The sequence below is a fragment of the Rhinopithecus roxellana genome, chromosome 15, assembly GCF_007565055.1.
Source record: "Rhinopithecus roxellana isolate Shanxi Qingling chromosome 15, ASM756505v1, whole genome shotgun sequence".
Classification (NCBI taxonomy): domain Eukaryota; kingdom Metazoa; phylum Chordata; class Mammalia; order Primates; family Cercopithecidae; genus Rhinopithecus; species Rhinopithecus roxellana.
Window position 1 is genome coordinate 58,464,427 of NC_044563.1, and position 20,659 is coordinate 58,485,085.

Sequence of the window (20,659 nt, forward strand, 5' to 3'; positions counted from 1 at the left end):
CACTACTTTTGACCTTGTGACACTTTCATGTGGATTAACCTAAAAATATCAATACAGGACAGGCACAGTGGTGCACGCCTATAATCCCAGCACTGTGGGAGGCCAAGGTGGGCGAATCACAAGGTCAAGAGATCAAGACCATCCTGGCCATGGTGAAACCCCGTCTCTACTAAAAATAAAAAAAATTAGCTGGATGTAGTGGCATGTACCTGTAGTCCCAGCTACTTGGGAGGCTGAGGCAGGAGAATCAGTGAACCCGGGAGGCAGAGGTTGCATTGAGCCGAGATCATGCCACTGTACTCCAGCCTGGCAACAGAGCGAGACTCTGTCTGAAAAAAATAAATAAATAAAATAAATAAATATATATATCTCACAATACAAAGTAAAGTTATGGGTCTTTGGGAATTCTCTGCCAGAGAAGTAGAGAGATCTATCTGGTTTGAAATGAATTTTAAAGTGCTTCTCTTGTCAGTTTTTCTCACTCTTTTTTTTTTTGAGATGGAGTCTCTCTCTTGCCAGGCTGGAGTACAGTGGCATAATCTCAGCTCACTGCAACCTCCATCTCCCAGGTTCAAGTTATTCTCCTGCCTCAGGCTCCTGAGTAGCTGGGACTATAGGCGTGCACCACCCTGCCCAGCTAAGTTTTGTATTTTTAGTAGAGACGGGGTTTCACCATGTTGGCCAGGATCGTCTTGATCTCTTGACCGCATGATCCACCCACCTCGGTCTCCCAAGATGCTGGGATTACAGGCGTCAGTGAGCGCGCCTGGCCACTTTTTCTCACTCTTAAACAGTGTAGTTCTTGTAGCCCTCATACCCTTTCTAAGACTCTCTATCTTTTGCCTTTCTACTCCCAGGGATTATATTTTGATTTGCTAGATGAAGTGGACCTAAGCCTCCATTCTTTTTGTTAGGGCCAAGTAAACACTTACTTGGCCTTTTGTGAATTAAGAATGTCAGTATATAATAACAGTGTTTTCAGCTTTTAACTATATACTGTTTACCTGTGCTTTTAAATTGGGAATTGGTTGTCTGTGTTTGGAGAAAGTCATTTTGGCAATCTTGGGGCTATATGGGTTTTAATTATTCTTAGTAGAACCATTGCAGATATTTCCCATTGACTTTAATTGCAGTTCTCTGTAGAAAAATTTGCTGAGAACCCAATGTAATGTGTTCACTGAGGAAATCTTTTCATTTCATTTCAGTTGGAAAGACATCTTTGATCACCAGATTCATGTATGACAGTTTTGACAACACCTATCAGGTATTTTGTTTTTGCCTATTTATTTGTTGTCTATTTTGCGTTACAAGTAATATTCAAGATATTTTTAAAAAATTATTTATTTACATGCTGTTATGGATGTAAAAGTACTTTTTGTAATCTGTAAAATGCTGTATAAATACATGTATAAATGATTTTGTCCAGTCCTAGGATAAATCATACTTTATCGTTTGATTTTGTCTCTTCCAAAGTGTTGAAATAGATCTCTGATATCATCTAGGATGGCATTAGAAGTAATGGTGGATATTCTCTGTAGACTTTGTCCAAGCCTAAGATTCTGTGATATTTTTATCTACACTTGAAATTAAGAATAAATAAATAATGAAATTAGAAATCATTAACAGAAGGAAATTTGGGAAATTCACAGATTTGTGGAAATTAAACAATTAACTCCTAAATAATTAACGTCAAAGATGAAATCACAAGAGAAATTAGAAAATGCTTTGAGATCAATAAAGAAAACACAGCATACCAAAACTGATGGTATAAAACTAAAGCAGTACTATACAGAAAAGAAAAGAGATATTAAATAAATAGCCTAACATTATCCTTTAAGAAACTTGAAGAATACTAAACCCAAAGCAAACAGAAGGAAGTGGCTATTTTAAAATTGAGGGTTTTTTTTCTTTCTTTTTTTTTTTTTGAGATGGAGTCTTGCCCTGTTGCCCAGGCTGGAGTGCAGTGGCACAATCTCAGCTCACTGCAAGCTCCGCCTCCCAGGTTCATGCCATTTTCCTGCCTCAGCCTCCCGAGTAGCTGGGACTACAGGCGCCCACCACCTCGTCCAGCTAATTTTTTTTTTGTATATTTAGTAGAGACGAAGCTTCACCATGTTAGCCAGGATGGTCTCGATCTCCTGCCCTCGTTATCCACCCGCCTCGGCCTCCCAAAGTGCTGGGATTACAGGTGTGAGCCACGGCACCCGGCCAAAATTTAGGTTTTATTATTCCTGTATGGTGAGGCCAATAGATCAGGAGATGATTGCCATTGAAAAGATAGTTTGTTACACTCACAGATCCCAAGGAGAGGGCATGCCATGCCAGAGGGGGCCATGTGTTGTACTCACAGATCCTGAGGAGAGGGCATGCCATGCCAGAGGGGGCCACGTGAGGAAGCACTGGGTCAGTTAAAAGGCAGGTGACTGGGGAACTGTGGACAAAAGTGTTGACTGTGGTTTTCAAGGGAAGAGGCACACAAGACAGGGTAAGCAGGTTTAGGAGTAGCTAGTTCGAATAATTTCAGGGGTTCTGGGGTTGAGGGGCTGTTCTTAGTTGTCTAGTACCTGGCCCAGGTGATTAGGGCAGTGTAGTATTGGCTCTCAGTGTTATAGAGGAGGTGCTGGGTTATTGACTTTGGACTTGTTGGTTTGCCTATGAAAGGAGTACTCACAGGTGAGTTTACTATCTCTAAGGAAAAAGCTAATCCTGGCGGGGGCAGTCCCTCCAGTGTCAGCAAGGACCCTGATGTCAAAACATCAAAACTATAGAAAGTAAAAAGACATGCTTAATACAGAAGCTAATAGAGGTTAAAGCAGAAATATATGAAAGAGAGAACAGAAAAACAATGGAGGAAATCAATGAAACCAAAAGCAGTTCTTTGAAAAGATTTTTAAAAATTGACTAGCTAGACTGATCAAGAAAAAAAAGAAGACTCAAGTTCTAAAATCAGAAAAGAGGGAACATTACTATCAACCACAGAAATAAAAAGGGTTGGCTGGGCGCAGTGGCTCCTGTCTGTAATCCCAGCACTTTGGGAGACTGAGGTGGGTGGATCACCTGAGGTCAGGAGTTCAAGACCAGCTTGGCAAACGTGGCAAAACTGCATCCCTACTAAAAATATAAAAATTAGCCAGGCATAATGGTGGGCGCCTGTAATCCCAGGTACTTGGGTGGCTGAGCCAGGAGAACAGGAGAATCTCTTGAACCCAGGAGGCGGAGGTTGCAATGAGCTGAGATTGCACCACTGCACTCTAGCCTGGTGACAGAGTGAGACTCCATCTCACAAAAAAAACAAAGAAATTAAAAGGGTAATGATGGAATGCTATGAAGAATTATATGCTAACTAATTAGATGACAGATAAAATGGACCAATTCCAAGAAAGACACAATCTACTAAAACTATCTCAAGAAGAAATAGAAAATCTGAATATATCTATAATAAGTAGAGATAATTAGTAATTAAAAAAACTGCCCACATAGAAAATCCCAGCATCAGATAGTTTCGTTGGTCAATTCTATGAAACATTTAGAGAACACCAATACTTTGTAAAACTCTTATGAAAAATAAAGGAGAACACTACCCAACTCATTCTGTGAGGTCACTGTTACTCTAATACTCAACCCAGAGATATCAAAATTAAACTACAGACCAATATCTCTTATGAATATAGACACAAAAATTGTCAACAAAATACTATCAAACTGAATCCAGTAACATGTTAAAAAAGATTATACACTATTATTTTTATTTCTGTTATTATTATTATTATTATTATTATTATTATTATTTAAACAAAGACTCTTGCTATGTTGCCCAGGCTGGTATTGAACTCCTGGGCCCAAGCAACCCTTTCATCTCGGCTTCCCAAAGTGCTGGAATTACAGGTCTGAGCCACCACACCCGACTTGTGTGTCATTTAACAAGTGGAATATACAAAAAGCAATCAACATAATGCATTATTTGAATAAAATAAAGGACAAAATCACGTGATCATTTCAGTGTACACATAAAAGGCATTTGACAAAATCCAGCAGCCTTTCATGATAAAAACGTACGACAACAAACTAGGAATAGAAGGAAACTTTTTTTTTTTTTTTTTTTGAGACGGAGTCTCGCTCTGTGGCCCGGGCTGGAGTGCAGTGGCCAGATCTCAGCTCACTGCAAGCTCTGCCTCTCGGGTTTACGCCATTCTCCTGCCTCAGCCTCCCGAGTAGCTGGGACTACAGGCGCCCGCCACCTCGCCCGGCTAGATTTTTTTTGTATTTTTTAGTAGAGACGGGGTTTCACCGTGTTCGCCAGGATGGTCTCGATCTCCTGACCTCGTGATCCGCCCGTCTCGGCCTCCCAAAGTGCTGGGATTACAGGCTTGAGCCACCGCGCCCGGCTAGAAGGAAACTTCTAAATGGTAACGAGCATCCGTAAAAATGCCACATCTGATATGCTTAATGATGAAAGGCTGAATGCTTTCTAAGATCAGGAACAAGTAAGGATGTCTGCCCTCACAACCTACACAGCTTCAGTACAAAAAATCAAAGAACAAACAAACTAAAAGGAATAAATTAGTAATCTTAAGAGCAAGTACTTTGAGGCACTCAGCACGTTGTAAATCTTTTACCGTATTAACTCTTTGAAAAGATTTTTTTAGACAATCGGGGAGCATAGATTCAAATTGCCTTGTTAAATGAATTAACAAAAATTTTAAGTTAAAAAAAGAAAACAGGTTACTCTTAATCTACTTATCCATTTTATATGTATTATAATGTAGTTAGCATAAAAACTTGATTTCATTTCTCATTTATAGATTAAGGAAAAAAACTTGATTTCAATTGCTTTGTCTTTGTAATATAGCAAATGTTAATCTGATTAAGGCTGTCGTTAACTTCTGCAGTCTTGATTATCATCAAACCATTTTTATTTTTCAGAAAGCTTTTAGGGTAATCTTAAAATCTGAATCCTCTTAGTATGTATTTTTCCACATTTGAAGTATTTATTTCAGGAATATGGCTTCTGAATTGAATCTTCCTGAAAAACAAACACACGGGCATTTCTTTTCTAGGAAAGCTATGTAATGAGCCTTAGAGTTGGAAGCACCTTTATTTATGTCTTAGTTCTACCATTTAGTAGTTGGATGGGTTTGGATCAGTTATTAAGTTTTTCAGAATCCGTATTTTCACATCCGTTAAGTGAGAATCATAATCCCTATGGATGGTGACTCCATTCTTTTTTGGGGAAAAAAAAAAACTATTCTTTTTTTTGTTTGTTTTTAAGAGATGGAGTATTGCTTTGTTGCCTAGGCTGGAGCGCAGTGGCATGATCATAGTTCATTGCCACCTTGAATTCTTGAGCTAACGGGATTCTCCTGCCTCAGCCTCCTAAGTAGCTGGGACTACAGGTACACGCCACCACTCCCAGCTAATTAAGAAAAATTTTTATTGTGCAGATGGGTTTTTGCCATCTTGCCTAGGTCTTCATCCCAGGCTCAAGAGATCCTTCTGCCTCAGCCTCCCAAAGTGCTGGGATTACAGGGATGAGCCATCACGCCTGGCCACAAGCTCTGTTCTTTTGTGATTATTACCATTTACCATTGAGAACAACATTGATTGTTTTATTTCTTTCTTTGAATAGCACTTGTTTTCATAGTTCTCCTCTTCATTATAACCTGTCGGCATTTTAGACAACTATAATAGTCACTTAGGCAGTCTACTAGCCTCCTGTACTTTTCCATAATCTCAAACCTTCTCTAAAAATCATATATTCTTTTCTCAGACCACAATATTGTATCCTTCCAATTTTTTAATTCAGGTACTTTTACTATAATAGTTTCTATTCCAGTGGTTCACATCAAAACCTTCAACCCACTAATTCCTCCATGTTATTTTTATTTTAATTTTTCTTCTATTTTTTTTTTTTTTTTTAAAGACAGGGTTTCATTCTGCCACCCAGGCTGGAGTGCAGTGGTGTGATCTTGGCTCACTGTAGCCTCCGTCCCCCCAGGCTCAAGTGATCCTCCCACCTCAGCCTCCTGAGTATCTGGGACTACAGGTGTGCACCACTATGCCTTTTTGTTTTGTTTATTTTTCTTTGAGACGGAGTCTCACTCTGCCACCCGGGCTGGAGTGCAGTGGCACGATCTCGGCTCACTGCAAGCTCTGCCTCCCGGGTTCATGCCATTCTCCTGTCTCAGCTTCCAACGTAGCTGGGACAACAGGCACCCACCACCATGCCCGGCTAATTTTTTGTATTTTTAGTAGAGACAGGGTTTCACTGTGCTAGCCAGGATGGTCTCGATCTCCTGACCTTGTGATCCACCTGCCTCAGCCTCCCAAAGTGCTGGGATTATAGGCGTGAGCCACTGCGCCCGGACTTTTTCTTTTCTTTTCTTTTCTTTTCTTTTCTTTTTGACATGGAGTCTTGCTCTGTCGCCCAGGCTAGAGTGTAGTGGCACAGTCTTGGCTTACTGCAACCTCTGCCTCCTGGGTTCAAGCGATTCTCCTGCCTCAGCCTCCCAAGTAGCTGGGACTACATGCGCATCACCACACCTGGCTAATTTTTGTATTTTTAGTAGAGAGGGGTTTCACCGTATTGGCCAGGCTGGTCTCAAACTCCTGACCTTGTGATCTGCCTACCTCGGCCTGGGATTACAGGCGTGAGCCACCGTGCCCAGCCTTTTTTGTATTTTTAGTAGAGACAGGTTCTTGCCATGTTGACCAGACTGATGACAAACTCCTGAGCTCAAGCAATCTGGCTGCCTCGGACTCCTAAAGTGCTGGATGTATAGGCATGATCCACCACGCCCGGCCCTTCCATGTTGTTTGTAAATATCTGGTCCTGTGTCTTCTGTCTTACCTTTCTCCTTTTTTAGCTTAGACTTCATGGGAAATTCTTTAACTTTCTAGCCTCTTGATGTGGTTTGGCTATGTCCCCACCCAAATCTCATCTTGAATTGTAACTCCCATAATTCCCACATGTTGTGGGAGGGATCCAGTAGAAGATAATTGAATCATTGGGGGTGGTTTCCAGCATACTGTTCTCATGGTAATGAATAAATCTCACAAGATCTGATGGTTTCATAAAAGGAAATCCTTTTCACTTGGCTCTCATTCTCTGTTGCTGCCTCCACGTAAGAACCTTTCGCCTTCCACTGTGATTGGGAGGCCTCCTCAGCCATGTGGAACTGCAAGTCCATTAAACTTCCTTTTCTTTATAAATTACCCAGTCTCGGGTATGTCTTTATCAGCAGCGTGAAAACACACCAGTACACTTCTCTTTGGTTCAATCACATATGCCTGGCAAAATTCGCGTTATGAATCCAGTCATCTCATTTCTCCTCATTGGTTCTTAAATACATTAATGTTGCTAGTGTCAACTAGGTTATCAGTTTTACCAAGCACTCTTTGGAGTAACTATTTCATACTAACTCCATACTCCTCAAACTCGAACTTTACCACTTTTACCACTCTTCTTCGACCCTTACTTTGAAGACTTTGCTTCTTAAAGAAATGGGAAGTGGCCGGGCGCGGTGGCTCAAGCCTGTAATCCCAGCACTTTGGGAGGCCGAGACGGGCGGATCACGGGGTCAGGAGATCGAGACCATCCTGGCTAACACGGTGAAACCCCGTCTCTACTAAAAAATACAGAAAACTAGCCGGGCGAGGTGGCGGGCGCCTGTAGTCCCAGCTACTCGGGAGGCTGAGGCAGGAGAATGGCGTAAACCCGGGAGGCGGAGCTTGCAGTGAGCTGAGATCCGGCCACTGCACTCCAGCCTGGGCGACAGAGCGAAACTCCGTCTCAAAAAAAAAAAAAAAAAAAAAAAGAAAGAAATGGGAAGTATAAGACAGGAATGCCCTTTTTTATTTTTCTTACCACCTCATCTGTGTACATGTAACAGTATTTTTACTAATCCTCTTTCATTCCAGTATACTGTAGTAAATGCCCTCTTCCTATCAAAAGCCAGTCCCTAACTGTGCTAAATCTTATCTTCTCTGGCGTTTTTCATTCTCAACACCTTCATTATTCTTTATTACCTGGAGTTTTTGTTATGTACCAGGCACTATTCTGCATCTTGGGTATATAGCATACTGCAGTGAACAAACATACCAACCTTACTCTCATGGAACTTCTAGTGGGGAGAAGTTGGATAATTAACAGTTAATCAAACAATTTATTAATCTAGTCAAAAGTGCTATAAAGAAATACATTTAGGAAAACATGATCTTAGCATGATAATGATTGTGGCCTTTGTAGTACTACCTAGCTGCGTAATTTGTAGGTCACAATTTGCTATTTTCAGAGGAGGAAGAGAGAACTGTTCTTGACTTATATATTGTAAAATTTACTTTCAGTCAACTTTGTGATGTTGCCTATGTATATTAACAAATGTACTTTGATGTTCAAATTAATATATTCTCAAGTGAATGTTTTTGTCATGGAAGAGAAAATGAAGTGTTCAGTGGGATATCTTTTTCTTTGCTTTTGAAATCACCTTTTGAAATGCTGTTGTTTTACATGCTTTACAGAGCTGTTCTTGAGTGTGAACTTTCTGCAGCCTATATGCAGTAATCCTATGTTAAGTCAGAGTGAATGAGAAATGCATAAGTGTTTATATGGAATTTGAGAAACAGTTCAATTTTTTCTTTAAAAACCTATTTGTTAGAAATATTTACTGTACAGGAATTGACATACATAAAGGTTTTGGTGTTTTATTTATGTAACTGAAAAAACCAAATTCATATATTGAAATGCAGGGTACTGGTTTTCAGTATATAGATATGTGAGTAGGAGTGGTGAGAGTCATTTTCTTAGCCTTTATTGAGTATCCTATCTAAAAATATCGACACCATACCATAATTTCTATCGTCCTTTTCCTGGTTTTTTTCTCTTATGCTACTCTCTAACATACTATTTTACTTAATTAGCTTATTGTCTGTCTGTCTTAGCAGACTGTAACCTCTGTAAGGGCATAGATTCTTGTCTGCTTTTTATTCTTTTACCACAGATTCTTAGCTCCTAATGATGTTGACTAGTAGGCAATCAATAAATATTTCTTTCTGCCAGGCGCAGTGGCTCACGGCTGTAATCCCAGCACTTTGGGAGGCCAAGGTGGGTGGATCACTTGAGGTCAGGAGTTCAAGACCAGCCTGGCCAACATATAGTGAAACCCCGTCTCTACTAAAAAATACAAATATTAGCTGGGTGTGGTGGTGCACATCTGTAGTCCCAGCTTCTTGGGAAGCTGAGGCAGGAGAATCGCTTGAACTAGGAGGCGGAGGTTGCAGTGAGCCAAGATCACCACACTGCACTCCAGCCTGGGTGATAGAGCAAGAGTCTATCACTCAGAAAAATAAAAATAAAAATAAATAAATAAGTAAATAAATAAAATCTTTCTCCCCCCCAGTATTAGGAAGGAATAGAGTTCAATAAATGTTTCTGATGAATATGGACAGGTTTACATGATTTTTAAATGTGCTAATTTGAGTAGAGACCAACTGCATGTTTGTTCATCACTCTGTCTCTAGTACCTTACACAGTATTTGCAAGTACATGCTTAATAAATATTTGATGAGCAAGCTGGGTGCATTGGCTCATGCCTGTAATCCCAGCATTTTGGGAGGCCGAGGTGGGGGGATCACTTGAGGCCAAGAGTTTGAGACCAATCTGGCCAACATGGCAAAACCCCGTCTCTACTAAAAATACAAAAATTTGGCCGAGCGCTGTGGCTCACGCCTATAATCCCAGCACTTTGAAAAGCCAAGGCGGGTGGATCAGGTCACGAGATCGAGACCATCCTGGTTAACATGGTGAAACCCCATCTCTACTAAATATACAAAAAATTAGCCAGGCATGGTGGCACGCACCTGTAGTCCCAGCTACTTGGGAGGCTGAGGCAGGAGAATGACATGAACCCGGGAGGAGGAGCTTGCAGTGAGCCGAGATGGTGCTACTGCACTCCAGCCTGGGTGAGAGAGCAAGACTCTGTCTCAAAAAAAAAAAAAAAAAAAAAAAAAACAGGGCTTGGTGGTGAATGCCTGTAATCCCAGCTACTTGAGAGGCTGAGGCACTACAATTGCTCGAACCCAGGAGGCAGAAATTGCAGTGAGCTGAGATCACGCCATTGCACTCCAGCCTAGGCAGCTGAGCGAGACTGTCTCTAAATAAATAATGGATGAATGAATAAATGAGAACTAAATGAGGCAATGTGTATAAATTGGCACTTAGTAGATAATTAGTTTATATAATTTACTGTACCTTTCATTCTTGAATATATGTAAAAACATGTAAAGACTTAACAACATTACATTGGTTTGTCATATAAAGATATTATCTTTAGGTGGGGCGCAGTGGTTCATGCCTACAATCCCAGCATGTTGGAAGGCCAGGTGGGGAAGATCTCTTGAACCTAGGAGTTGCAGATTAGCCTGGACAACATGGCAAAACCCTGTCTGCAAAAAAATTCAGAAATTAGTGGGGCATGGTGGTATGCACCTGTAGTCCCAGCTACTTGAGAGGATCGCTTGGTTCAGAGGGTTGAGGCTGCACTGAGCCAAAATTACACCCCTGTATACCAGCTTGGGCAACAGAGTGTGAGACCTTGTCTCCAAAAAAAAAAAAAAAAAGAAAGAAAAACATTTTATTTAAATTTTATTTGCGGAAGCTTCAGAAAAGAATAAAATACTTAGGAACAAATTTAACAAACAGCATAAGACTATACAAAACACTGCCAGGAGAAATTAAAGGAGACACATGTATTAGTTTGTTCTCACGCTGCTAATAAAGAGATACCCGAGACTGTAATTTGTAAAGGAAAGAGGTTTAGTAGACTAATAGTTCTGCGTGGCTGGGGAGGCCTCAGGAAGCTTACAATCATGGCAGAAGGGGAAGCAAACATGTCTTTCTTCACATGGCAGCAACAAGGAGAAGCACAGAGCAAAGAGAGGGGAAATCCTTTTATAAAACCATCAGATCGCTTGAGAACTCAGCTATGACACACACAGAATTCTATTTTTCTGCCAGCAGAAATAAAATCCCCAACTGGATGGACCACTTTTCTGATCTAGTTTTTGATTGTTTTTTAGGAACTTAAAATTCTTAGTGATTCATATTTTAAATGCACAGACTCAACTAGTTTCTGTTTTAAGGAATATGGCACAAAGATATTTAGGGAAAAAGTATGTATGTACCCACACACACATACATAGTATATGTGCACACAAACGTTTATTAATGAGGTGATTAAACTTCTAAAATAGAGTCCATATCAACATCCTCTTTCTGGGGTCATTTGTCTTTCTTCCATTCTTTTTATTTATCTCCCCTAATTAATTTTGGACTCTTTTTTAACTTGTATACTTTTTTTTCCCTCTTTTTCCTAGTCTGCCTTCTTTCTATTCTCTTATTATTTCACCATTTTCTCTTGATAGGGAAAATAGCAGCCAGGCAATAGAATTTTACATGTGTTTTCACCACAGAAGGAACCTATCATTGTGTGGTACACAGTAAAACTTGTTTTCCTTACCTAATGACTTTTATTTTATATTGGAAAAATCATGTCTCTTATGGAAGGTTACGATATTTGTGAGTCTCTGGCTGTCTATGGCATCAGGACAGTTGACAAACCACTATGTAGGAGGTCATGACAGCAGATAGTTGTTTACATCAACAATATTTTATAAAACTGCTCTTGGGGCAGATATGCACCATTCTGAATGGGGAGCAATCAGATACTCAAACTAAAGTTCAAATACAAATACTTAAACCAAAGTTGCCATTATCTTATTATTTGTAAAATGAGAAAAATAGGATGAGAATAAGCTCCTTGGCAGGAATGTATAAAGATTAGAGATGATCATGTAAAAAGCTTAAAACAGTCTCTAATATTAAGCAAGTGCTGAATACGTGGAAAGTGTTATCACTGGAAGTTTTGTTTGTCCTTAATTGGCTATGTTGTATTGGTTTGTTTATTCATTATTTCTTCCACAATTAATGAATCCCATTTGAATCCTAAACTGCTGGCCACCATTAAACAGTTATTATTTGTTAACTTCTTTGTTTTGTTTTACAGGCAACAATTGGCATTGACTTTTTATCAAAAACCATGTACTTGGAGGATCGAACAGTGAGTAATATTTTCAGTGTGCAATTTTCTGCAACATTCCAGGTTAGAAAACTGTGATCAAAATAATCAATGATTGTCACCATAAGAAGTACTTAGCAGAGTTACCAAAGATAGTTTACAGTTGTTGAGAAAAACTCTTATTACTGAGTGAGTAGTACTTGGCAGTTATCTTGATTTGGAAAAATGAAAACAAAGAACTTTACAGAGAATTAAAGGAGAATTTTTATGAAGAAATTAAAGCTGCTAAAGACCTTCTAAATACCACTCTTGAGGCATTCAGTAAGATTTCAATTTGTGAACTTCAGTATTTTTTTGTCAGGATAGGATGCATGTCAAAGTGACTGACTAAAAAGAAATAATGTGAGCTGGGTACAGTGGCTCACACCTGTAATCCAAGCACTTTGGGAGGCTGGGGCAAGTGGATCACCTGAGGTCAGGAGTTTGAGACCAGCTTGGCCAACATGATGAAACCCCGTCTCGGTTAAAAATACAAAAAATTAGCCAGGTGTGGTGGCAGACGCCTATAATCCCAGCTACTCGGGAGACTGAGGCAGGAGAATCACTTGAACCCAGGAGGCGGAGGTTGCAGTGAGCCGAGATTGTGCCATTGTACTGTAGCCTGGGCAACAAGAGTGAAACTCCGTTGGAGAAAAAAAAAGTAATGTGTATTTATTTGTTGGATTTCTGTCTTTCATCCTTTGGAATGTTTTCTTTAAATATAGTGTAAAATCTGTATTCTAGCCCACTACCCCTTGAAGAGATTCTTGTCACCTAAATAGTGAGTATCTTAAATGCAGTATTTTGAGACCTGCACCCAAAAACATTATTTTGTTTCCAGTGTTATTTCTTGTGTGTTTTTTTTTCCCCTGAATATTCTCTTTTATGTTTTGATATATAGCATGTCATTTCTTAAAATTTGTAAGCAGCTGGGTGCAGTGGCTCACGCCTGTGATCCCAGCACTTTGGGAGGCCGAGGTGGGCGAATCACCTGAGGTCAGGAGTTCGAGACTAGCCTGGCCAACGTGGTGAAACCCCATCTCTTCTAAAAGTACAAAAATTAGCCGGGCGTGGTGGTGGGTGCCTGCAATCCTAGCTACTTGGAAGGCTGAGGCAGGAGAATCGTTTGAACCCAGGAGGCAGAGGTTGCAGTGAGCCGAGTTCGCACCACTGCACTCCAGCCTGAGCGACAAGAATGAGATTCTGTCTCAAAAAAAAAAAGAAAATTGAAAGCTTAGAAATGACTTTGTCATGATGCAAGAACTTGATGCTTGTTTTCAGGCTTTTCTTCCTGTAATATAGATATGAGATAGTACGTAAAGAAATTTTTATGTAGGGCTGCAAAAAGGTATTCCTCCTTTTTTTTTGTTTTTCTGAGACGGCGTCTCGCTCTGTTGCCCGGGCTGGAGTGCAATGTTGTGATCTCGGCTCACTGCAAGCTCCGCCTCCCGGGTTCAAGCCATTCTCCTGCCTCAGCCTCCCGGGTAGCTGGGACTACAGGCGCCTGCCACCACACCCAGCTCATTTTTATATTTTTAATAGAGATGGGGTTTCACCATGTTGGCCAGGATGGTCTCGATCTCTTGACCTCGTGATCCACCCGCCTCGGCCTCCCAAAGTGCTGGGATTACAGGCGTGAGCCACTGCGCCTGGCCCTCCTTTTTGTTACATTACACACACACACACGCTCGCGCCTGTAATATAGATATGAGATAGTAGATAAATTTTTATGTAGGGCTGCAAAAAGGTCTTCCTTCTTTTTTTTTTTTTTTTTTACATTACACACACACGCACATGTTCTGGGGAGAAATGTATGGGAGAAATACAAACACAGTAGTTAAAGACCCAGTTTTAAAGTATTCTAGACCCAATAGGAAAGAGACACATTTTAGCTTAAGAGAAGCTTTCAAAGAAGCATTAATTCCTTTACTCTGATAGCTTAGGCTGTTCCTTTCATTGACATTTACCTTAGTTTTTTTTTTGTTTTTGTTTTTGTTTTTTTTGTTCTGTTTAACCATCAGCAGTCTACTTTTTGACCCCTGGAAGGCATAGGGATTGAAATAGGTTTTAGGTAGGGAAAAAGGGAAGCCATATTTCTGATTCTGTGAAACCTTTCCCGGTGGCATTTTCCAGTCATTTACCTTCGGAGTACGTAAAATTTTAATATTTCTCCCTTTTGAAAAAGGAGTTTTGTGTTATTTTTGTTCCTCACTCCCTGCAACCTCTTGCATGAGTCTTCTTTCTACTTCCTTCCCACCCTCTCCCTTTTAAAAAAACATTGTTTTTTTTTCTTTTTAGTATTAGTTTCGTTTTTTTTTTTTTTTTTATTTATTTTTTCCCATCTCACAGATCAGGCTTCAGCTGTGGGATACTGCGGGTCAGGAACGTTTCCGTAGCCTCATTCCCAGTTACATCCGTGATTCTGCTGCAGCTGTAGTAGTTTACGATATCACAAGTAGGTATATTGCAACGGGTTGACCTTTCTTATTTTTCTTGCTTGTTTGACTGATTTTGTTGTTAGGTACGATTGCAATTATGGGACACAGCAGGTCAAGAGCGGTTCAGGAGCTTGATTCCTAGCTACATTCGTGACTCCACTGTGGCAGTTGTTGTTTATGATATCACAAGTGAGTGGAGGGAATTATGCATTTCTAATCTTCTTTCAACCTTTAGCTTAGCTGCATGCATGTTCTTGTCTTGTGCTTGTTTTCCTTACTGGCATGTAAAAATAAGTTTTATCGTAGTAAACCACATATCAGCCAGGTCAGAAATATTTGCTTTGGTGTTTATACCAGTATGCTTTATATCTAACTGTGCCAGGTTTTTTGCCCCAGAAATTTTCTTTTGGGTCCAATTGTGAATCCTTTTCAAGGGTTTCTTAGTATCCTATTATTCCTAAACCATACCATAATTATAGTTGGAGGAATGTCTCCTTTTAATTTAATTTGATCTCAGATTTCTCTAAAATAAAATAATCTGCGTTTAAGTCTCTTGCCAAGTTTTCCAAAATTCTCCAAGCTTTCTATTGAGGCTATTACAAGCTTCTGCTAGCCAGCTTTTCTCTGCTTTCCCCTTCCAGCCATTCTCTCTCTATAGAGGAAGACAGAGAAAACATAATGTACAGTTTTCTATTAATCTTTTTTATTTGAATCATATTTTGGTTCTGTGACTGATTTATTTACTTTGTTGCTAACAAATTACACTTTCATTTCTCTCCAAGAAAAAAATTTTAAATAGGAGGTGAAACAACCAGTAGTCTTTTTCTTTTTTCTAAAGATTGAATAATGCCTGTGGCCTTTTAAGTGACTGTAAATTTTCCATGAAGCATTGGTGACTGACAGTAAAATGCTTTCTGATTGAAATTGCCTTTGTAAATTGGTTATAACATATATTAGGCAATATTAAACATTATTCCATATAGTGGTTCATAATTTATAGGAAAACCAGGGTCTTGAACTCCTGGGCTCAAGTGATCCTCCTGCCTCAGCCTTCCAAAGTGCTAGGATTAGGCCAGGCACAGTGGCTTACGCTGGAAATCCCCACATTTTGGGCGGCCAGGGCAGGTGGATCACCTGAGGTGAGGAGTTTGAGACCAGCCTGACCAACATGATGGAACTCCATCTCTACTGAAAATGCAAAATTAGCCAGATGTGGTGGCGCATGCCTGTAATCGCAGCTGCTCGAGACACTGAGGGAGGAAAATCTCTTGAACCTGGGAGTTGGAGGTTTCAGTGAGCCGAGATCGTGCCTTTGCACTCCAGCCTGGGCAACAAGAGCAAAACTCCATCTCAGCAACAACAACAAAAACCAAAGTGCTAGGATTACAGGCATGAACCATTGTGCCCAACCCAGTATCTGGGACTTTGTTTTTAAATTTTTAAAAAATGTGTACCACATTACACAGTTGTATCTTGGGCTAAAAAACACTTACATAGACAAAGGAACTATTCATTTGGACTAATAAAACTGTTACTATATATTTTTGCATATCTCCTCAATCAGGAATCATATCTAATAATGAATAACTGTACTGGCAAAATTAGAAGATTGCATTCAAGGACTTCTTTTTTTGAAATAGGTGCTATATGCAGTCTTTCTTCTTTTGCACCTTTACTTTGGGTTGCTGTTTGTTTAAAAAAAAAGAAGTATGTTCATATTGTGCATTGACACGTTTTGTAGCTTTAAAATGTTTGTGCTTACTTTAATCACAGCAAGTGAAACCTCGTGTTTTTTTAATCCACAAATGTGATTCAAATATTAGTATATTGTTTTCTTTAGCTGCTGTAATAAATGTTGAAGTACTCTACTTAGAATCCAACACTAGAAAAGATAAATTTTGTTACAAGCGTTTCTGGTGCATTAAACAAATAAATTTTAGGTTAAAGTGATCACAAACTGAGGAAGCTGTGCAAACAGTGGTATTGAAAGCTATTGAAAGGCTTTACAAATTTTCTGGATGTGTTGGGACTTACTGGCTGACATACTTTTGAAAATGCTTTCTTTGTTATGTTTGGTATGTGTAAGTGATAAAAAAAAGCATTGTGGCAATGTGACACCATATTATCTGCCGTAGCTGTCCTTATATTTAAAAAAGTTTTTTTTTTTTTTTAAATTAAATACTACATTGCACTCACTTGGTCATGTTCAAAAAAATTTTAAACTACTCTAAAAGGAACCTTGAAGATTTTATTCTTGTAATTTGTTTAAATTGCTGACAGTTGTAATCAGATAAAATGGAGTTATGTTGCAGGCACATTAAAAGTGGGGTACTAATGTGCCAGCCCCCTTCCAACTTCCAGGGCTTTTTTGGAGGGAGGTGCTCACCACCTGGGGAGGCATTTTTCAGCAACACTAATCTGTTTACCCTCCTATACCAGATGTTAACTCATTCCAGCAAACTACAAAGTGGATTGATGATGTCAGAACAGAAAGAGGAAGTGATGTTATCATCATGCTAGTAGGAAATAAAACAGATCTTGCTGACAAGAGGTATGGAGTTATTTTATGTGTGTGTAATGTTTGATTTCTGTGTTATGCAGCCTTTTGTTTTTGTTCACTGAAAATTTGTTTTGAAAGGAGACATGCTTAATCCTTAAGTTTGTGTCCTCCCCTGCTTTTCTTTAGCATGGGAACCTCAAATATAAATGTAAATATTAAACATTATATTTTACAGTCCTTAAGGGAAAATGAATTTTATTTTGTTTAAGCTCACGTGTAAATAACTCTTGTGCAAGTTTGTTTAGACTTGAAGCCAGTAAATATTTTGCATTTTTGAGATCTTATAAGCATGAATATTGTTTTGTTAAAGAGCAAACCATTTTGGAAAAACCTTATCTTTAAAAATTATTCATAAAGATTAAATGCACACTCTTTTCTTAGTAGTCTTCTTATAAACATTCATTATAATTCAGTGGTGTGGGTTTTTGTTTTTTGATTGTTTTCTAATTGTGTGGTTGAGCCAGATTGTGTAGTTGCACTGAATAGCTTGATTGTGATACCTTAGTCAAATGAGCAAAGCAATATTCAAGTCACAGGATCAAAACATATTAACATTCACTGTAGAACCCATGGCTTGAATATTTGCTTTCAGCATTCTTAAGCGATTTACTGCATACTCTTTCTGCTTTAAATAGTTTTGACCATACTACTTAATAGTAAGAGCTTTTACTGTTTATTATTTGTTTATTCATGAGATGGATATTGAAATTCGGGTAATGAACTTGTGATATTAATTCAAATGTTGCAAGGAAAGCCAGTGTTAAAAGACTTGTGGAGATGTGAAGCCCATTTCTGCCCATGGCACCTCAATTAGGATTGGTAGTACAGGCCAGGCGCAGTGGCTCACAACTGTAATCCCAGCACTTTGGGAGACCAAGGAGGGTGGATCACGAGGTCAGGAGTTCAAGACCAGCCTGGCCAAGATGGTGAAACCCTGTCTCTACTAAAAATACAAAATTAGGTGCTGTGGCAGGCACCTGTAATGCCAGCTATTCGGGAGGCTGAGGCAGGAGAATCACTTGAACCCGGGAGGCAGAGGTTGCAGTGAGCTGAAATCGTGCCACTGTACTCCAGCCTGGGCAACAGAGTGAGACTCTGTCTCCAAAAAAAAAAAGAATTGGTAGTACAGTTGCAAAAAAAGTCTTTCCTAATTTAAAAGTAAATTCAAAGTGATTTCATCTTTTCTTTATAAAAATCTTTTTTGGATATGAATTGCTATGAAGGAAATTTTCACTATTTTATTTATCTTCACTCTAGAGACTTCGTAGGTACCTTTTTGGGGGGGGGAGGGGGGGAAGTGGGGAGATGGAGTCTCACTCTGTCACCCAGGCTGGAATGCAGTGATACGATCTCAGCTCACTGCAACCTCCGCCTCACCAGGTTCAAGCAATTCTCCTGCCTCAGCCTCCTGAGTAGCTGGGATTACAGGCACCTGCCACTGCGTCCTGCAAATTTTTGTATTTTTAGTAGAGACGAGGTTTCACCACGTTGGCCAGGTTGGTCTTGAACTCCTGACCTTGATCCACCTGGCTCAGCCTCCCAAAGTACCCGGAGTACAGGCGTGAGCCACCATGCCCTGCCGGTACCTTCATTTTACTTACTTATTTTTGAGTTGGAGTCTGGCATTGTCACCCGGGCTGGAGTGCAATGGCGCGATCTCGGCTCACTGCAACCTCCGCCTCCCAGGTTCAAGCGATTCTCCTGCCTCAGCCTCCCGAGTAGCCGGGATTACTGGTGCCTGCCACCATGCCCGGCTAATTTTTTGTATTTTTAGTAGAGACGAGGTTTCACGCTGTTGCCCAGGTTGGTCTCGAACTCCTGACCTTGTGATCCACCTGCTTTGGCCTTCCAAAGTGTTGGGATTACGGGCGTGAGCCACCGCGCCTGGCCTCTTCATTTTTTTTTTTTTTTTTTTTTTTTGAGACGGAGTCTCACTCTGCCGCCCAGGCTGGAGTGCAGTGGCCGGATCTCAGCTCACTGCAAGCTCCGCCTCCCGGGTTCACGCCATTCTCCTGCCTCAGCCTCCCGAGTAGCTGGGACTACAGGCGCCCGCCACCTCGCCCGGCTAGTTTTTTGTATTTTTAGTAGAGACGGGGTTTCACCATGTTAGCCAGGATGGTCTCGATCTCCTGACCTCGTGATCCGCCCGTCTCGGCCTCCCAAAGTGCTGGGATTACAGGCTTGAGCCACCGCGCCCGGCCTCTCTTCATTTTTAAATAGAAAAATTGTGTATCTGAATTGTTTCCCTTTATAGCCAGAGTCATCTGAGGAGGATGCTTATAAGGATTAGTTTTGTTATTGCTTAATATTTCAGTTGAGTGCACATATGGTAGAAACTTATCAAATTATATATATACATGTGTGTGGTTTTTTTTTTGAAATGGAGTTTCGCTCTTGTCGCTCAGGCTGGAGTACAATCTTGGCTCATTCCAATCTCAGTCTGCTAGGCTCAAGCGATTCTCCTGCCTCAGCCTCCCAAGTAGCTGGAATTACAAGAGCTCGCCACCACACCTGGCTAATTTTTGTATTTTTTAGTAGTGACAGGGTTTCACCATGTTGGCCAGGATGGTCTCAAACTCCTAACCTCAGGTGATCCACCCACCTCGGCTTCCCAAAGTGTTGGGATTACAGGCATGAGCCACCACGCCCTACCTAAAACTGTAATAATTTTTCTTTAAGGTAACATTTGTCAGTTGCTTTGAAATTACCATCTTTCTTGGTAATCTTTACCAGACTATCATCTCTCAACTGTTCACATTTAAAACAATTAGAGCTTGTTCATTCTACCAAAATGATTTTCAAATGGGTAAAAGACTTAATTTTTTAAAGTATCTTTATATTTGACCTTTTATAAGCATGACATGAAATCCTGAAGCCATAAAGGGAAAGATTGATAAGTTTGAATACATAAAGAGCATATTCACCTATTAGATCGACCATGATTCAGAAGATTTAAATCCACAGTATTTCAAGAGTTTGAATAAACAGGAACTCTCATGCACTGAAAATGTAACTATAAACAATTTTGGGGGGAAACAATTGGATGATATTAGGATTTAAAAAAATGTTATTGAGCCGGTATCCCACAGATGGGCCCACAGAAATGTGAAAAGGTGACTATACAAGAATGTTTTTTGCAACATTATTTATAATACTGAAAAATTAAAAGCAATCTAGATATCCAGCAGCAGTAGATTGGAGATATAAATAGTATTTTGTAAGTGGAATACTTTGTAGCCATTAAAAAGAATGAGAGGAATTTACTGATGTTTTAACATATTTCTAACACACGAAGCTTAGAAAAGCACTTGATCAGTGTGTATAACACGATATCTTTTCTATTTTAAAAAAGATGGCAGGCTGGGCATGGTGACTCACGCCTATAATCCCAGCACTTTGGGAGGTCAAAGTGGGCGGATCACTTGAGGTCAGGAGTTGGAGACCAGCCTGGCCAACATAGTGAAACCCCATCTCTACTAAAAATACAAAAGTTAGCCGGGTGTGGTGGTGTGTGCGTGTAATCCCTGCTACTCAGGAGGCTGAGGCAGGAG

General features: G+C 40.0%; 1 protein-coding gene across 3 annotated transcripts in view; it reads left to right on the forward strand.

Moving 5' to 3' along the window:
* Positions 1-20,659, forward strand: part of RAB6A (RAB6A, member RAS oncogene family) — a 102,188-nt gene that overhangs the window by 33,812 nt on the left and 47,717 nt on the right. The window contains exons 2-5 of one of the 3 annotated variants that reach the window (XM_010366841.2): positions 1,206-1,264; positions 12,060-12,113; positions 14,460-14,565; positions 16,988-17,099. In XM_010366841.2, the coding sequence (XP_010365143.1) occupies positions 1,206-1,264; positions 12,060-12,113; positions 14,460-14,565; positions 16,988-17,099 (331 nt within the window). Of the gene's footprint in view, positions 1-1,205; positions 1,265-12,059; positions 12,114-14,459; positions 14,566-14,631; positions 14,738-16,987; positions 17,100-20,659 lie in introns of all 3 variants that reach the window. The other 2 variants (XM_010366840.2, XM_030917608.1) reach the window with 2 other exon arrangements.